The following is a 20,000-nucleotide window of genomic DNA, read 5'->3' as shown; positions in this document are numbered from 1 at the left end:
GGTTCATCATTGCCTCTCATTCTTGTGGGTTCCTTGACATGTTGGCTCAGAAAATTCCTTGTTGCCACTTCCAAGAGTTTAGCTCGCCACGTATCTGCACCACCATGTGGGTCCCCATTCTCCCAGTCTATCTTTCCATGGTTGAAATCACCCATGATTAAGAGTCTTGAGCCATTCCTGTAGGCAACTGAAGCTGCTCTCTCCATTACATTAATGGTTGCCATGTTGTTCCTATCAAACTCCTGTCTAGGTCTTCTGTCATTTAGGGGAGGGTTGTAAATGACTGCCACTATTATCTTAGGTCCACCCATTGTTATAGTTCCTGTTATGTAATCTCTGAATCCGTCACAGCCTGGAATTTCCAACTCATCAAAACTCCAGTCCTTCCTTATCAGCAGGGCCACTCCTCCACCTCCTCTCCCTTCCCCTCTCTTTCCTTACTATATAGTAGTCCTTTGGAAACACAGCATCTGTTATGACTCCTGACAATTTTGTTTCCGTTAGTCCTATTACATCAGGGTTTTCTTCTTGCACCCTTTCTGCCAGTTCACTTGCTTTATTGGTAATCCCATCAATGTTTGAGTACATTACCTTGAAGCTCACTTTCTTATATCCAATTTCACCCACACTCCCTACAAGTGTAGGAGGTTGTTCTATGGTCATTGCTACTTGGGTAGGCTCCTCCTCCTGTGAGGTAGTTGCCAAGGGTTCAGGGGGGAGGTGGAGTGGGGAGTGGAGGGCTTAGGTCTTCCTCAGGCCTGCTTGGGGCAGGAAGAAGTCCTGGAGGTGAGGGAGCAGGGATTGCTTGGGGAGAGGGCACGCCCTCCTGCGGTGTAGTTGACAGGGGTTTGGAGGGAGGTGGAGTGGGGGATAGAGTGCTTTGGTCTTGCTCAGGCCTGCTTGGGGCAGGGAGAAGACCAGGGGCTGGGAAAGCAGGGGCTACTTGGGGTAAGGGGAGGGGGAGGATTTGGGTTTCATGATGGGCATTATGCAGGGGCAAGGAAGGGTTTGTGCTGGGGAGTAGGGAGGGCCCTATTGGGTGGTGGGCTGGGGTGTTGCATTTCCCCCTGGGGTTCCTGGGTTGCTGGATTGGGGTTCCCCACTCCCCTCTGGGATTGCTGGGATGGAGGCTGAGGTTCCCTGGCTCTCTTCCCTCTCCTTGCGCCTTTTCCTTGCATCTGCTGCCCTTACTATCTCGTTTCTGGTCATGTCCCTCTGAACATATACCTCTTTGTAGATCCTTGCATGCCTCAGTTTGCTCTTCCTTACTAGCATGTCCTCTTTGATGTCCTCGCTCTTGAATACTACCTTGATCAATCTCTTTTTGTCTCTGTTGTACTGGCCAATCCGGAAAAACTGTTCTGTCTCGTTCAGCCCCTTCCATTCCTATCTCCTTTAATATCCCTGCCACTTCAGCTTTGTCTTTAGTCCTCGATTCCTCCCTTGTGGAGCCCTCTTGTTCCTTGACACCTACCACTACTACAGCTCTTTTCCTTTCCATTAGCTGGCTTGTGCATCTAGCTGCCTCCTGTGAGGTTACTGCTTTCATTACAACTTCCTTGACTGTGGACATTGCTCCTGAGCTCTTGAGCATTTCAGCAAAGGTTGGGCCAATTGTAGGGGTCCCTGCCATTGCTACATCTCCTGGCACCTGGGGGTTGGTCCCCTGGGCCAGAGTCTGATGAGGGCCTGTTGTGTGTGTTTACTAGTTGTTTTTATGGGGGTTGAGCTTTGCTCTTTCGGCCCGCCTCTCAACTGTCAATCAACTGTTTACTAACTACTATTTTTTTTTTCCCCACACCACACACACACACACCCCAGGAAGCAGCCCGTGACAGCTGACTAGCTCCCAGGTACCTATTTACTGCTAGGTAACAGGGGCATTCAGGGTGAAAGAAACTTTGCCCATTTGTTTCTGCCTCGTGCGGGAATCGAACCCGCGCCACAGAATTACGAATCCTGCGCGCTATCCACCAGGCTACGAGGCCCCCTACCAGGCTACGAGGCCCCCCTGTGTGTGTGTGTGTGTGTGTGTGTGTACTCAGCTAGTTTTGCTTGTGGGGGTTGAGCTCTGGCTCTTTGGTCCCGCCTCTCAACCGTCAATTAACAGGTGTACAGGTTCCTGAGCCTATTGGGCTCTATCATATCTACACTTGAAACCGTGTATGGAGTCAGCCTCCACCGCATGTATGTGTGTGTGTGTGTGTGTGTGTGTGTGTGTGTGTGTGTGTGTGTGTGTGTGTAACCATATTAGGTCATAAGCACATACATAAACTTGCACATCTTACCTTCATGCCTTTGTGCAAGACCTTCCCAACTATGTCAAAGCACCCATTCTCCATCTGTCTGCGCTTCAGCCACGTTCGACTCATATCTAAATCATCCTCATCAATCTGTGGAGACAAAACACAAAATAAATAATACAAGCATGAATTAATCTGTTAGTAAACCCATCAGTATGTATGGGAGGAAAAGGTTAACCTTTAGTTGTGGCACCATTTCTCGCCCTATTCCTGCAGATGGTTGGAATGCAACCAAAAAAATTATTTTGATATAAGAAATTTGTAATAAATATTTGGTTTGAGAACATGATCTTTCCATCTCAAGTTAAAAATCCTGCTTTGAATGTAATGAAATGGCATTTTCTGGGTGAGACCCGGAGGCTCCCTGGAGCTTATCCAGGCTGATATGGAACTATTAGACTTTGGCATCAGTGTGAATGGAGATTTTAAGCCTACCAGGGACCACGAGCCAGAACCTGGCCCACTCAGAGAGGTATGAGAAGCAATGGCCTATAGAATTGCACATGTGATTTGTAGCATTCTGTGTCTACTATCGACCAGGTCAGGTACCCAGAAAGGTAAGTATCCCAAAACAAACTTTTTCTGGTTGAATCTACTACTGAAAGTCAAACGAGTGTAAAAAACTCCAAAGAAAAACAAGCATAACGTCACCATGTGGCGCACCGTCGTCTGCACAGCTCCCTCCTCCTTGAAAATGGCGAGCCCCAGACTTCTCAAGCCGGCTACCCACACCTTCAGTTCAGAGGCTGGATATCAAAAACACGTGAAAAAAAACTCCAACCGGAGGGAGTGAGGGATGCCAGGGAGCCTCTGGGTTTCACCCAGAAAATGGCGTTTCATTACATTCAACGCTAGTTTTCGGAGGAGAGCGCCTTCGGCTCCCGGGAGCTACTTACCAAGACGAAAACAACAGAGACTTAACCCGGGAGGCGGTCAGCACTCCCCCCCCCCCCCCCCCCCCGACGCAAAGTGGAGACAACTGGCCGCAACCGCCGTCTCAAAGCAACACAGACCCGGCAAGGTCCCGGAACACTGACCAGGTAGCGACCAGCCAAGACCCTGTTTGATCGCCAAAAATCCCCGTGACCGAATGTAAGCTCAAGACATGTTCCTGAAGACAGCAGCAAGAGCAGCGAACTTACGAACGTCGTGGGGCACGGGGATAGACAAGCCCTACCGTCAGGCCCTACCAAACCCCAGGAACCTCCATACCAGGACCCGGGGCCGAGTCGTCCTCATAGCCCTGGCCCTCACAAGTAAAAACCGGGGCAGCCGGAAAGGTAGGAATGAAGGTGGCCCACTGATCAGACCCTGTTGTCACGGCTGGAGGAACCGACTCGAATGCCTCCGTCGTCCCCCCTCCCCCGGAAGGGACAACCCTCGAAACTGCCAGAGTCTCAGAACCTTCTAATCCCAGCCCCGATTCCAAAGCCCTCAGAAACTTCGGAGCTGGAAGCAGGGTGTGAGGACCAGAAAGAACCACAGAAGACGATGAACGAGGAGAGTACAGACTGAACCAAGGCCGAAGCAACCAACACACTGAAGTCCGGGTCCCTATAAGCAAAACGTTGCAGCCTCAGGGCTTCCCGGGAAGCAATCAACCTAATGCATTGCAGCAACCTAAATTTAGCATGCAATGCCTGAGCCAATTGCACCCTTTTAAAGTCATCAGTGGCCTATGTGAACCGAGTCTCAGACAAGCAACAAATCTCGCAGGACTCTGGGTCGAAGGTGTTACCGACCCAACAGGCAGCATGACAGAGGTAAAAACAATAAGAACCACCCTGAGGCAAGAGGACAGAACAACCCTCAAACTTGCACAAGGCAAGAGGGGACCCAGGGGTCGCGTCCATCGGACCCCCTTGCGCCCCCACAGGGTTTCCCAGGGCTGGTTTCCCAGGACTAGTGTTGCTAAGGAAAGTCCAGGCTGGGTACTGCAAACTGGTGTTCAAGTCTACCAATCAAACTGCTAAAACCTGAACCCCCGGGACGTGTCCACTTACTGGGGCCTTGCAGGGGGTGCCACACAGAACACAGACATATAAACCTAAGATATAGATTGGGGGCAACGAACCAAAGGCAGACCCCCACCACACCAGGCAGGAAAACTAAAACAAAAGAAAAATCTCGTAAGATGACAACGTACCCAGGCAGAACAGAGCCGGCTGCTATAGAAGCCAGTGCGAGGGGTTTGGGGCTCCTCCGTCCCTCTCCCAGGGAGGTGGAAGCTGTGCAGACGGCGGCGCGGCAACGTGGTGACGTCATGCTTGTTTGCTTGTCTTTCTTTGGGGAGTTCTGTCCACTCTTTTGACTTTTAGTAGTAGTTTCAACCAGAATAGGGGGTTTGTTTTAGGATGCTTACCTTTCTCGGTGCCTGACCCGGTCGATGCAGACATAAAATGCTCCAAATCACATGTGCAATTCTATAGGCCGTTGCTCTTCATGCCTCTCCGAGGGGGCCAGGTTCTGGCTCGTGGTCCCTGGTAGGCCTAAGAACTCCATTCACACCGACTGATGCCAAAGTTAATAGTTTCATATCAGCCTGGATAAGCTCCGGGAAGCCGTCAATTTCTGGGTGAGCCCCAGAGGTTCCCTGAAGCTATCATACACTGATTAGTGCCATACTACTAGGTGCCATCAGTCGTGGAGTTCTATTGGCCTACCAGGGACCACAAGTAAGAGCCCCCCCCCCATAAGAAGCACAGGGTGCGATGGCCTATGAAAACTTTACATATAAAGTTTAATCATACTTACCACCACCAGGGAAACGCCCAGAAAGATAAGCAAACCAAAACAAACTTCTGCATGATATAAATATGAGACCGTAAGCTCAAAATTGCCAAAAGAACTCCACCAGACAACGAAAACAAGCCACTATCACCCTTTTGTTTACCCCCACCCCCCCTTTTCTCCTTGTTTGCAGGGAGAAAGAAGACATATTGCGTGGGAGCCGGTCGGCCGAGCGGACAGCACGCTGGACTTGTGATCCTGTGGTCCTGGGTTCGATCCCAGGCGCCGGCGAGAAACAATGGGCAGAGTTTCTTTCACCCTATGCCCCTGTTACCTAGCAGTAAAATAGGTACCTGGATGTTAGTCAGCTGTCACGGGCTGCTTCCTGGGGGTGGAGGCCTGGTCGAGGACCGGACCTCGGGGACACTAAAAAGCCCCGAAATCATCTCAAGATAACCTCAAGATCTCAAGATAACCGGGTCAGCTGGCTCGCTCAAAGTTCATTTCTGTGATGATGAAACAAACTGACGCCCTGGGGAAGGCAGGGTGTCAGGAGGCCTCTGGGGTTCACTCAGAAATTGACGTTTCCTTACATTCAATGCTGGTTTTCTCGGGATAGTCTCCTGTTGGCTCTCCCAAGCAATTTACCCACAGAGAAGGACAAGGAAAGAGCACTTACCAGAGAGGAAACTGCACTGCAGGTAACCATCCAAAGAGAAAACTGTTGACTATGACACATGACCCAAAGCTACACATGGCTGCTGAGGACCAGGGACAGTAATTAGATACCCGTCCGCCAAAACCCTTAGGCCTCGAAAAACCCTCACCCGAATATCGGCCCAAGACAAAATAACAAATACATCCGACAGAGCGGGAGACCTACGGATATCATGGGCACAAGGTTAAACCACAGGTTGGCTAGATATATGGTAAGTACACTGCAGACGATCTGAGACATACGAGCCCTTGAACAGGGCACCGACCTGAGTCAAGCACATAAAAATGCGTGATGACAGATGCAGCCCAAACAGGAGAGCCTGAAAGCAGGAAGTCTGTCAGCTTGCCATAAAACCAAAGCAATCCGCAAACCCTGGATGTATCGGTACATGCCAAAAGGTTTTCTTGAGGTCCACGGAACTCATCCAAGGGCCCAGCTCGAGGACGAGCCAGACCCAAGAAAAGGAGTCATACAAAAAGTTGGGTAAGTAATCAACCAGGATAGACTGGGGAAACCCCAGAAAGAAGCGGAGAATACTCAAACCCACTCTGATACCAGAAAAAGGCGACAACCCACCGAAAAATAAGGCTGTGCCGATCAAGCCCAAACGCACTCCTCCAAGACTACTCGACGCAAAGAGCTATTCGATGCAGAGGGAAGAGACGAGACCAGCCCCACCAGACTCGAACCCCCCCATTGCCACCACAGGCCGCACAAGATGACCCGAAACGTCCACAAATCGTGGGACAAAGTGCAGCCATAGAGAGCCAGCCTCCCTCCAACTGCCCTGATCCAAACAAAGTGAGCATGGCACCGACAGCCAGAGAAAAAGCTGGGGAAACAAGTACGAACCAACTGCTGGCACCAAAGAAGATCCACCTCGACTAACAGCAGGCGAAGCCTTAGCCCAACCCATCTAGGAAGATCGAGACTGACCCCCCCTGAACACACAAGAATTAAAAAATAGGACAATATACCAACGCCGCCAACAAAAACTGAGCAATACTGTTGTTATGGTTTTGGTCAGACAAACAATCTTCGTCCACATGGTTTTATTCTCCGCCAGTAACAACAACAAAACAATTATCAGGTACATGAAATATTATTAACAAGATCATACACAAAAGAGCATCTGCTCCAAACATGCTACCTCCAACATCTGTAGTACTCAATCCCAACAACTGTCCTCAGTTAAGAGCAGAGGACAAAAGAGAGAAGCAGAAAGAAGAGTCAGGGGCTCACACCAAGTCCAAAGGAGCAAAGGAGGAGCCAGCACTGCCTACTGACTCGCGAGACGGGAGGTGAAAAACAAGAACCGCATGACAGAAGCCAGGTGCGACAGAGTCCAAAAATACGGCAGCAACCAAGACAGCCAAAAGAACGGGAACCCGAGCTTTTAGCCAAATTAGACTCACAGAACGGGAGAGGACAGGGGCAAAGAGGCCAACCTGTCCTTACAAATTACGTCTGAATATGGCCCTTTTGGCAAATTACGCCCTTTACCCGTATGGGCGTAATTTGAAAATGAAAAAAATGTAAATTATATTTGGGATTTTTTTTTCCAAAACAGCAAGTGTCCACTGGTATGTTAGGTGGGCCGGAAATTCACCTAAAGTTTCAAAACATCATTAAAAACATTAATTGAAAGTTTCGTCTCCTAACTTTTCCGAGTAAGTCGGATGACTAACAGAAAACGGGACTGCATAATTTATGTGAGCCGAATCATTTCAAATCAAGTCCATTTTTGGCCATAGCGCACATACGAGCGAAAAGTAAAATTTTTAATTAAGAGGGCGGGTGGAAGAGGCAAGCCAACATGCCTTAAGAGGCACAAGAGATCCAGCCTCCCACCCCCCCCCCCCCCCCTCTCCACCCGGAAAAAACAACAACACATAAGATACGTCCTGACAATCAAGCTTACAGAACGGCAAAACCGCGCCCAGTTCTGAGGAAACCAAAGGACAGTCCACAAGCCAGGATGACAAGAACCTCAGAACGCACCCAAGAAGTGTAAAGGGACCCAAACTTGAAAGAGGCCGGATCCATGATCGAGGCAGAAACCAGTTCAGGCAGGAGGTAAGCTCCAAACGCCTCCCAAGCCTCCTCTGGGGAACCCGAGTAGAAAAAAACCTCAGCAAGGACGAACACGAGGCACCAAATGGCCTCCTGAAACGAATCCAGAGAGGGGGGGGGGATATGCCCCTAACACAGGCATACAAGGAAGATGGATAAGAAAACCCCTCACCCTACAACAATAAGTGCTGCGGAGAAGGCACAAAAGCCACAAAGGAGTCCAAGAACTCCAATTGGATTTCCCCAAAGCCATGGGAACCGCAGGCAACGGCCTTGGAGCAAAGCACTCATCCACACCCACCATTCGGGATGGGAAGACGAAGCCCAAGGAAAAAGTTTCAAAAGAGAGGAGTCCGCTGGAAGGATTCTGAAGCTTCAGTGGGAAAGAGCAGCTCAACTGCCTCTGCACCCAAATTGGAAGGGGCAACCACCGGATCAGCCCAAGCCACATCCCAAACTAAACCTTGTTCCGAGTCCAAAACCCTGAGATGCCTCAGAGCCTGATGCAGGATTGTAGGAGAAAGGCAAACCATGCCCACCAGGAAAGGAAGAGAGGGTGCGGACAGAACCGAGGCTGAGGAGACCAACATCCCAAAGTCCAAGGTCCTAAACACAAATGGGGCAGATATGGGGCAAACGGACACACCACCCGGAGCATTGCAACACCAAACACTGGCGACGCAAAGCACTCGCTACATGAAACCTCTGAACCTCTACAAGAGAACTGATGAGTAGGAACACATGGGGAGGGGGGGGGGGGAAGAAGGCCCACATGACTTTGGGTCGTAGGTGTTGCCAACCTAATCAGCAGCACAGTGGGGGGGGTAGGGCAAAAAGCATGACCATCACTGAGTGGCAGCATTAATGAACAACCCTCAAAATCGCATAAAGGGAGAACGGTCTCGGAAGAGGTATCCATAGTACAACCGTGCCCGTGGGGGGTTTCCAGAGCCTGCAGGGTGAATGTGCCCTGCAGGAAGCCCAGGCACTGGGGTCCGCGCTGGTAAACCCTGTCGATGCAGGCAACTAGGACCCACCCCAAAGCCTAAGTAAATGGAAAGGGGGGTTCCACGGCGCACACTCTAGGCTGGCCTAGTAAAGAAAAAGGCAGGACCCGCTAGTAAAACAGCAAATAACAAAAAAATTATAAAGTAAAACCCCACGACTAGACCGCAGCAAATGAGAAGCCTAGGAGAAATATCAGCAAGGCCATAAGTAGCTTGTGAAAAGTGCAGGGTGTGCTAACCACAGTGTGCCCACTAGCCGGTAAGACACAAAGCACAAGACCCCCGGCTTACCTTAGAGGGCGAGGATCATCCCCAAGTGAAAATGGCCCCCTAAAGCGAGCCTTCCCCTAAAGGAAACGTTCCCCAAACGCCCCAGGGGAAGACAACCCAAACTGTACAAGGGTAATGCTCACAAAGCGCATAGGGACGGAAACCCTGAGCTTGTGCAGCTCTGGTACACTATAACTTCTAGCTCATGCACATTCCTGTGTAAAGCACTGCATAAAATGCAAAAAAAAATGGACAGAGGAGTCAGAGCAGCATGACCGCTAGGTAAGCACATCAGTAAAGAATTGAAGCCGGCCGGGCTGGGTTCCTCCTCCCCCATCGAGGGGGGGGGGGGGAAGGAATTATCAGGGGAAAACGCCAAGCCAATATGACTATATAGCACTTAGAATGGATCAGGATAAGGATTTGGGATGGGACGGGGAAGGGGGGGAAGGAATGGTGCCCAACCACTGGGACGGTCGGGGATTGAACACTGACCTGCATTAAGCGAGACCGTCGCTCTACTGTCCAGCCCAAGTGGTTGGGCTAACGAGGGGAGGAGGTGGAGCTAATTAGCAGGGGACTAGTTTCACTAAGTTTTGGTTGTTTCTTCTCATCTTGGGGGAGTTATTTAGACGTTTTGCAGGCTTCGGTCTCATTTTTATACCAGACAATGGTTTGTTTTGATTCATCTGTCTTTCTGGGTGCCTTCCCTGATGATAGCAAATATGATCAATTTTAAATGTAAAGTGATCATAGGCCATTGCTTCCTGTACCTCTGTGAGGGCCAGGTTCTGGCTCATGGTTCCTGGTAGGTAAAAGGAACTGATGACAACGTAGTATGGCCCTTAATCAGTGATGATAACTTCAGGAAGCCAACGGGGCTCATCACAGAAGAGATGTTTATAATTATAAGACTTCATAGATAAGAGGCTATCGTTAATTTACATGTCATATTCTTGGTGTTATTATCAGTGAAAGTTTACTATACTATAATTCTATGCTTCCATCTCACATTTAAATAAATCTTACCTACCATGATAAACTGACGAGCTTGACTGAAGGACTTAAGAACAAAAGCTGTTAGCCATGTGGAGCCTGAAGAATCAGAACTTCCAAATGCACTGTAGGACCCATCCTTGTGACGATAGTTGAGTTCTCGTTGATAACCTGAAATATTGTTAGGTGTGTGTAATAGGTATGGATACATTATTACTTATCTCTTGATATAATTGCAAGATACGGGCATTAAAACTAATTTATTGCATGTATATTTCAATTTGCAGGCACAACACGACCAATATTGCATGTATATTTTCAGTTATTTATTTCTGTCACAATACGACCATCCATCACATTCTCAATGTCTATTTCCACTTCAACATTTAACTTGCCCATATCAATTATTTTGTAAATTCTTGGTATCATACCAATTTAACTCTTCAAACTATTGCAACAATTCGAATTTTCACTCAGTTTTGTCATGTCATGGAACATGTGCAATCACCAAAGCCAGCTTGTTCCTTCCAAACTTGAATTTTACATACAAGTAATTATCAAAAGAAGGCACCAAACCGGGGGAGACTATGTAGCACCATCAAAGTCACATGATATTTAAAAGGACCTAAATATGTATATACGATAGCAATAGTGCACAAGGCTAGCAATATCAAAGGTATCGGATTCACCAAGAATTCTGTCTAGAGACAAATGACCACAAGGGACAGTCTGGAAACAAGCCATGTAAACGTCCTGAAAATCAGGACATTCAAACAACGCGATGTACAACCTTAGAGGGACAATGCAGTTAGGACAACAACAACCATGGAGGTGAAGGACTGGCTTGACATCTGGAATAAACTTACACACTACCTTGCAGATATACTTCCAGATCTGGGGGAGAGGAATGTCACCTGTAATGGTGGAGAAATAAGATTTCCAACTCTTATGCTTAGCCATACGAATAGCCCTCCTGGCTATCACACTTGCCTTTAAAAACAAAATAAAAAAATCATGCGTCTGTTGGCGGCATTTATTTTCAGGCTGCACGCTTACATCGTACAGCACGAAGTACAGTCTGAATCCTACCAGGGAACACATTTGTTGGAAAGTACATATGATTTGCGATATAATCTGGAAGAGAACGGAGGCATTGAAATATATGTTAAAGTCTATTTCAAGAGAGCACTATGGGGAACTTAGAATATTATTTTATGAGTTTAATTGGACAGGCTTGTTGCTAGCCAAGGAAGAAAATGAGATGTATGCCAAATTTTGCGAAATATACGACGAAGGAACAAACATTCATACCAAAATGTAGATGCAAGACCAGAAAACAGGATTGTTTTAACGGGAATTGTGAGAGGGCCAGAGGGAAAAGACAAGGAAATGGGGTCAATACAGGAAGAGGCCTAACCCACAAACATACCAGCACTATGAGCAAGCATGAAACAATTATACAGCATTGAGGAGAGAGGCAGAAAGGAACTTTGAGAAAGGTATAGCAGGCAAATGTAAAACAGATCCAGGCCTTTTCTATACATTCATTAACCCATATAAGGAACTTGGGATGATAGCCTGCAACACCACTAGGCATAAGAAAACAATAAAAAAAAATGATCTTCTAAGATTGTTAAAATGTGCACACTTCCAGGCACATGTAAAAGCAGTGCTACCCTGGTGGCCAGGTGGGGAAACTGCCTGCAGAAAAGAAAATGGCCACTGAAACAAAAGACGCGCCCAGTGTAAGGGAGCCGAGCCAGCAAATGTGGGAAACCAAAGCAGATAAGAAGGAGGGACAAACCTACTCCCCCATATCCAGAAGACACAAGGCTCAAGCAGGGACAAACAGCCCCAGAACTGCTAGCTGACTCCCCCCACAGCCCCAAGAACTTCCAACAAAGGCCCCGGGACAGAGCAGCCCACCACCCTCAAAGAAAGGCGAGTCCAAGGGAAAGGCAACTAGAAGGGGGTCTGCTGGTAAGGCCCAGAAGCCTCGATGGTAGGAGCAGGCTCAAAGGCCACTGTCCCCACAACGAATGAGGCAGCCCCCAACTAAACCCTGCCCTGATTCCAAAACCCGCAGACATCAGGGAGTCAGTGGTAGGGAGGGGAAGCAGAGGAAAACCAACAGCAGGGAAACGATCCAGGGGCGCAGACTGAACCAACGCCTAAAACTAAAACGGGGCAGCCCCAGGGTATTCGAGCGGGTAACCAACCTAGTACGTTGCAATAACCTAAATCAACCAAGCAACGTGACAGCCGCGTGACCCCCAAGATCTTTTGAAGAATCAGTAAACTGGAGAACAAGCAGGGAACAAGACCCGCTCGACCCCGGGTCGAAGGTGTCAGCAATCCCATAAGCAACATGATGGAGGCAAAACAGGTGACTGTCACCCTGAGATAAGGGCACAGAACAACCTTCAAACTCGCGCAAGGGGAGTTGGAACTCACCTTGAACTAACAGCCTAATAGTAGTCCTTGGACTATATGGACCAATATCCCTACCAAGGTCTACCTTGTTTGGCTAACAAAAATAAAAGAAAACCCCTCCACAAATGTACAGTGCCACCAGAAGGAACAGGAACATAGCCGCCGTGTAGATAAGCATGCTATACAGCATCTTGCATCCCAACCAGCAACAACACTACTTTCTACCCAAGGCCACAAAATCCCAGCTGGCCCCAAGGGCAGGGTAAATGCTGCACAGCAACAACTCCTACAGAATAAGATTAATGAAGGCACTAAGGAAGGCAACCCTAGAACTCAAGCGTAATAATTACGGGGTGCTTAGGGAAGGCAGCCCTAAGCACATTCAGTCCCAGTACATTATGTTAATCTTGATCAACACGCTACAAACAACCCGAAACATCACAAGGGCACAAATTCCTGCAAGAAACCGAGATCAGAGTTGACATGCGCCCAAGAGCACATCAGCCTACGAACTAAAGGTGTGAGTAGCCGGCGCAAGGGTCCGGGGCTTCCCCTGCAGAGGAGGGGAGGGCTGCGTGGACAGCGGCGCGGCATATGTCGTGTGCTTGTTTCTTTTGGTTTTGGGAAGTTCTGCCTCTGTTCAGTCATCAGTTGCAATTTCTTACCAAGTGAGGTCTGTTTGTTATGCCTTCCTTTCTGGGTGCCTAACCAGGTCGCTGACAGACATGGAATGCTCCAAAACATATGAGGGTTTCCATAGGCCATTGCTCCCTGTGCCTCTCTGAGGGGGCCAGGTTCTGTCTCGTGATCCCCGGTAGGCTGAACTCCATTGACTGATGCCCCAGACTAATATAGCATATATCAGTCTAATAGCTCCAGGGAGCACGAGGGGCTCCTCACTGAAAGTGAAGACATCTGGCTAATATATATCACAAAGACCTGAATTATAATGACCATTTAAATGAATGTGATCATCTCAGCACTACATGGCTCTTGATGAAAATAGTGAGAATCTTTCTGCACTGCACAGAAAAGTAATTTCTGACAATTTGAAATCTGTATTTCCGAATGCTGAAATTGCACTCTGTGTGTTCATGTGCATAATGGTGACCAACTGTAAAGGATAACTTTCTTTTTAATATTGAAACTTATAAAAAAATCTGCTTCATACCACAATGGGGCAGCAGCGTTTGAACTGGCCTTCACTCATGTGCATGGCAAATGACATCGTGAGGACCATTTAACTTCAAGACAATGATAAAGCAATTCTCTGAAAAGAAGTGCCACAAATGCTTTTTATAATAAGTTCGTAGTAATTTCATACAGTATCATCTAATCCGTGTAGCTTACTGAATATTATTGGGCTTTTCAAGTCTTGTGTATTGTTCAAATGTTTTTCATGTTGATTAAAAACATGCTGTAGAGCAGTAACTAATGTTTTAACACCAGTTTCATTGAAGTGCCAAAAAAATTAATATATGTTTAATATTAACGATCATTTACTTTTTATTCCTGCGAGTGGCTGTCTTAGGGGCCCCAGTTCACTGGTTTGCCCAGGGGCCTATAATGCTGCCAAGACGTCCCTTCACACATGTGTAGGACCAGGAAGGGTGGGCATTCTCACAATTGATGCAGTGAGCTTGGAGAGGAAAACATTCTATCTTAGTACCACACCCAAGTGCACCCACTACAAGGCGAACTGACAGAGCAGGAAAAGAGGCCTGCCCCACCAGCCCACAACCTCCCGAAGGAGTAGGAGCCACCCAACGCCACCACTGGCCGGAGGATACGACCTGAAACGCCCACAAATCGTAGGACCAGGCATGAGCGAACAGTGCGAGCCTCAGTAGGTCCCTGGTAGGCAAGAACTCTATGTACATTGACTGATGCCAGAAAGCTTATATGTCCATATCAGCCTGCATAGCTTCACTAGAGGAGTAGGTACTGCCAACTACATAGCAGCATTATTAGGAACAGTTAACTCAGGTCCAGCTATAGTGGTCTTCCTTGATCTAGAAAAAGCATTCGAACTTGCAAGCCCGCAAGCAATATTACACACCTTAGTTTAAAAGGTATAAAGGGCAAAATGCTAGCATGGATTCAAGATTACCTAAGTCACAGGTATGCCAGAGTAAAGTTGCAAGGACAAGTGTCGGACTACCACTTGCATGAGAATAGGACTCCACAAGGAGGAGTCCTCAGTCCTAGTCTCTTTAACATCCTTGTGGAAAACCTTGTTACCATGACATTTACAGAAAGGGTTAAATTGCTAAGCTATGCTGATATAGCATTAGTCATTACAGGTCCCTCACTTCTAAATAAAGCACAAGATGCACTAGATAAAGTAACATCTGAATGTAGCGTTTTAGGGCTAAAAATATCTGCACAGAAGTCTAAGGCAATGAGACTAGGCGGCAACACTCCAGACAGGCACCTACGCATTGAAGACATTAACCTTCAGTGGGTTACACAATATCAATATCTCTAAGTGTGGATAGATTTTTAAAATGACATTCAACAAGCAAATTCAATATCTAAAGGAGAAAGCAAAATCACGACTGAATATAATGAGAGCAATCACAGGGGCCTAGGAGCGAGACACAGTGTTAAAAATGTTTTACATACACGCCGTTCGTTCCCTAGTTGATTATGCAACGCCTGTGTTACTCTTTCTTTGGTCAGTGGGCAAACGTTGAGGTTATTCAAAACGATGCATTGCGAATCATAACAGGAGCTCCCAGATGGACTAAAATACTGAACCTAAGACTAGAAACCAAGCTAACGTCGATTGAAATAAGGGTAAAGGGGATTGCTGCGTGCATGCTGATCAAGATATTGACTAGACCTAGAATCAGTTCACTAAAAGATATAATCACTGGAGCACTAACTCTGGACAGAAGAGCCTCGAATAGCAACAGGTGGACCCATTGTGCGATAAACATCATCAATACATTCGATATAACAAACACAGTCACTGAGAAGGGTGTCGACGAAATACATGCAGACTTTGTTATGCAAGCCCCTTGGGAATCTCTGCCAGCAGACTAAGATTATGGTTATTGAAGGAAAAAAGAACCAGACAAATCCTCATCTGCTACGTAACATTGCACAGATGCATATAGAAGCAAACTTGGCATCCGACAGCTTCACATACTTCACAGATGGATCAGTAGACCAGCAGGAACAATTAACCGGAGCTGCAGTTAAAGCAGGAAACTCTGTAAATAGTTGGAGGCTTTCAAATGGGTGTTCGACTTTACAAACAGAGATGCTAGCCATTCAAAAGGCTTTGGAACATGCTCTTGCTGAACACCGACAACATGATATCATACATACAGATTCGAGAACCGCCATTGAAACGTTGCAACAAGAACACACATGTGATAAACATCTGATCACAAATGTCATATCATTAATGCAAACACTCAAACGACAAGGTCAACGGGTACTTATCAACTGGGTGCCAAGTCATGTGGGAATAATAGGAAATGACATTGCAGACTTAGCTGCAAAATTTGCAACTAAGAGGAGAAATGTAGACATTTACATACCACAGAGTCTATCACAGATTAAGAAAGTAATTAGAAACAGAGCAATGCAAAAGATGAACAGTGACCACAACACAGCAGTTGCAACATCAGGATCTGCGGGTTGGTACAAGAATTCAACCAACTACGAACCACTTAGTTTGATGAAAGGGAGCAGTAGAACAACAGAAGTACACTTACATCGCATCAGGCTTGGATACCCATGTGCATGGGAAATAGGCTTACAGGTTCCGGAAGATGAGAGGAAATGTCAGCACTGTGGAGAAATGCCCGACAGACCACTGAACATTATCTAACACAGTGCAGTTACAAACCCATAAAGATTTCAACTTAGATTCAACAGAGCAGAAGAAGTTGTTAATTAAACACATGGCAAAATCTTACGGAAGCGACCATACGAGTCATAAATACTCATACTCCAACCAAGTAAAACAGAAACAAACAACACTTAGTGGGCCAGCCAGAGGCTTAGGACCCGCGCAGGAATATCCCTGCAAAAAAAAAAAATGGATAGCTCCGGGGAGCATCCGGACTCGCCCAGAAAATGGTGTTTCATTACATTCAACGCTGATTTTTTGCCAGACTTTCCCACCCTATTGCAGCAAAAATACGCAACCTACGATTTTTTTTTCCCATGATCAGGGAACACAAATGAACACTTATGAGACGAAATATTTTTTTATATTTTTTAATTTCTTCATCCTGGCTGAACGGCCCTATATACTACCAACTGGTGGTGGTTGCAACATAGGACACTTCCTGACATAAACTGGGAGGGTGAGGATCAAGGCAGGGCGAGAGTAGAGAGGGGAATGGGGAGGCGATGGAGGGGGGGGGGTGATTACCTTGTGATGATTTCGGGGCTCGGCGACCCCGCGGTCCGGTCCTTGAACACGCCTATGATGGAGGGGTTAGGATGATGGATAGATGATGAGGGTTCGAAGAGTTGTAGATTGAGGGTGGGCAGCTAGGGATGGTGAGGACGGAGGGATATGGGAGGACAGAGGAATGGCGATGGTAGAGGTGTATGGAGGTAGGTCATGGGTAGGAAAGTGATTGATGGAGGGCAGGCGATGGTTGGGAGGAAGTGTGTGGGGAGGGATATCTTTATAAGCTTTCTCAGATACAGTATTTCACGTTATTGTTTTAATGGTGTTCTTGTAAGCCATTTAATTGTTAGTTTAGCAGTCAATTGACCGACCATCTTAATCTTCCTACTTATCCTCAGCCCACTTGCCTGCTTGCTTGCTAGCCAACCAGCCCGCCCACCAATTTAATTAATTGGTGGGGTGGGCTGGGCAAATTAATCCAATTTACAATATTCCTTATGGGAAAAATTATTCAGTACTCTAGCAGATCAGCACTTGAACGGCCTTCTGGAACCAATTAAGCTTGAGTACCGAGGGTTCCACTTCACTAACATTTTTGGACATGCATAGCAATTTTGCATTTTGTAATCACTTAAAATATATTACTTGCCTTGCTTCATGTATTCGACAGCTTTGTCACCAATTTCAGGAGTTGTCTGGTTTGAGGCTTCAAGATATTGAAGAATGAAAATATTAGGGGCAAAGTTTAGCATGTTTTGTTCTCCACAACCATATGGCATTCGCACTAATGAACCCAGATTCTGAAATAAATACACAAATATAAGTCTTATAGAATGAGGATATTCAGAATTGCTGAAAAAACTATAATTATAATTAATTAATTATGTCTGTTGTTTGAGCGCAATGCAGAAAACCATTGTACTGTCCGATCACCTTGATAAAACACATCTGCAAGCTTATGGAGAGAATCCTGAAGGAGGAAATCATTCACCTTCTCACAGTGAACAATCTTGTTAAATCACCACAACATGGGTTTGTTAAAATTATGTCCTGCCTTACAAATCTGCTCACATTATTGGAAATGGTAACCACCTATTCAGACACAGGACTTCTGGTAGATGTACAGTAGTATACATAGATTTTGCTAAAACTTTCGGTAAGGTACTACATGAAAGACTGGCTAGGAAATTACAGGCTCATGGAATAAATGGTATAATACAAGAATGGACAAAATAATGGGAACAGTGCACAAGGAGATTTCTTAACGATCTTGGTTCCAGGCTCATTGAAAATACAAGAGACCCTAGAGTAGCAAGTTATCTCTTCTAGAGCTGCAGTGTAGCGATCCAGAGGGGAAATGTTCCTTTGCATCCTCGGTTCTTGCCTGGCATCGGGGGAGTTTGATGAATTCCACACTTTCTAGGAACCAAATTTCCCTTTATTTCCTCTTAATGTCCACATTTTGTAAACAATCAGACATGTAAGTGTCTAACTTTGTATAATAAAGTGTACAACATAAAAATAAACAGAGAAAAGAGGGAGCCCCCAAACCCTCGTGCCTGCAATCCACCCTGCAGTTCTGAGGCTGGATATCAAAACACGCGAAAAACCGCCGACTGAAGGGAGGGACGGTTGCCAGGGAGCCTCCGGGTCTCACCCAGAAAATAGCGTTTGTTTGCATTCAATACTGGTTTTCTGGGGAGGGGAGGGAGCCACTTCGGCTCCCTGGAACTATCATCATCATAACCATCTTCCCTACTCACTATTTTTATCACTAACTCGAATGAATTCATTTTATCGTTTTCAAGCAATTCATGAAAATGTGTAGAGTATACTGCAGAACAGTATATTCTACGGAAAACACATCCGAGATTTCATGGAAAATTGCCTGTTGGGGGGGGGGGGTTGAATCTCAAGCTGATTTTTTTAAAGTATTTAACTTAGGCATACTCCGAACATCCTATGCCTGTCCTGTACCCAAGACCAATTCCCTGCAATTTTGGATGAGGATATCCCCAAGCATCTGACCGCCAACTTTGGAGACATTCTCTTATAGCTATAAATAGATATAATTTTGAATGCTATTTATTACCACATTTCCAAGAATAATTTATTTATACAAGATCTCAATTTTTTTTTTTTACATATTGTTACTATTTCACGGAATTTTATATTTATCAAACCTCAAGTGTAGGTCCAAGAAGATCACCAACTGCTGTAATCCATCCTCGAGAAGAATCCTTAATTATTTCTGGTGGAGGTTCGATGTTCCATTTTTCTAAAAAGTCTGCATTTTCCTCAATATCTGAAAAACAAAAATTAATAATACTAAATTTCTAAGTCTGAAAACTGTGTTTTTCTGTACATCGACACCCTCAATCATAGACAAAGCTGTTTCAACCCACGACCATTGTTGATCACTACACTGTTTTCCTGATTACAATCATTAATATATCAAACACACTGCATGATGAAACAATAAATCTCTTTACTGTAGCAATTAACCACTGTGATGCACTTCGTTTATCAGGACATTTCCCCATGTGCCGAAAATCAGGTGTTCACCAAAAAAATTTGTAAAAAAAAAAAAAATCCATTTACTTTGGCTGTGAGGCGAGTCAAGCACCGCCAGTTACCACACACATTTTCAATTATTTGTTCAATGTATTTCCAATGCAGTTTTGTTTGTTTTTATTGTATTTTATACATATATATATATATATATATATATATATATATATATATATATATATATATATATATATATATATATTATATATATATATATATATATATATATATTATATATATATATATATATATATATATATATATATATATATTATATATATAATATATATATATATATATATATATATATAATATATATATAATATATATATATATATATATATATATATATATATATATAATATATATATATATAATATATATATATATTATATAATATTATATATATTATATATATATTATATATATAATATATATATATATATATATATATATATATATATATAATATTATATAATATATATATATATTATATATATAATATATATATATATATATAT

At 45.2% G+C, this 20,000-nt stretch overlaps 1 protein-coding gene across 2 annotated transcripts in view; it reads right to left on the bottom strand.

Annotated features, from left to right (window-relative positions):
* Nucleotides 1-20,000, bottom strand: part of LOC123765536 (alpha-1-macroglobulin) — a 251,748-nt gene that overhangs the window by 43,830 nt on the left and 187,918 nt on the right. For both annotated transcript variants that reach the window (XM_069334071.1, XM_069334070.1), the window contains exons 19-22: nucleotides 19,092-19,213; nucleotides 17,558-17,708; nucleotides 10,135-10,268; nucleotides 2,289-2,393 (exon numbers count right to left, since the gene is read on the bottom strand). In XM_069334071.1, the coding sequence (XP_069190172.1) occupies nucleotides 2,289-2,393; nucleotides 10,135-10,268; nucleotides 17,558-17,708; nucleotides 19,092-19,213 (512 nt within the window). The remainder of the gene's footprint in view (nucleotides 1-2,288; nucleotides 2,394-10,134; nucleotides 10,269-17,557; nucleotides 17,709-19,091; nucleotides 19,214-20,000) is intronic.

This window comes from Procambarus clarkii, chromosome 30, assembly GCF_040958095.1.
Source record: "Procambarus clarkii isolate CNS0578487 chromosome 30, FALCON_Pclarkii_2.0, whole genome shotgun sequence".
Taxonomy (NCBI): Eukaryota; Metazoa; Arthropoda; class Malacostraca; order Decapoda; family Cambaridae; genus Procambarus; species Procambarus clarkii.
This window is presented reverse-complemented; position numbering and strand designations above follow the sequence as displayed.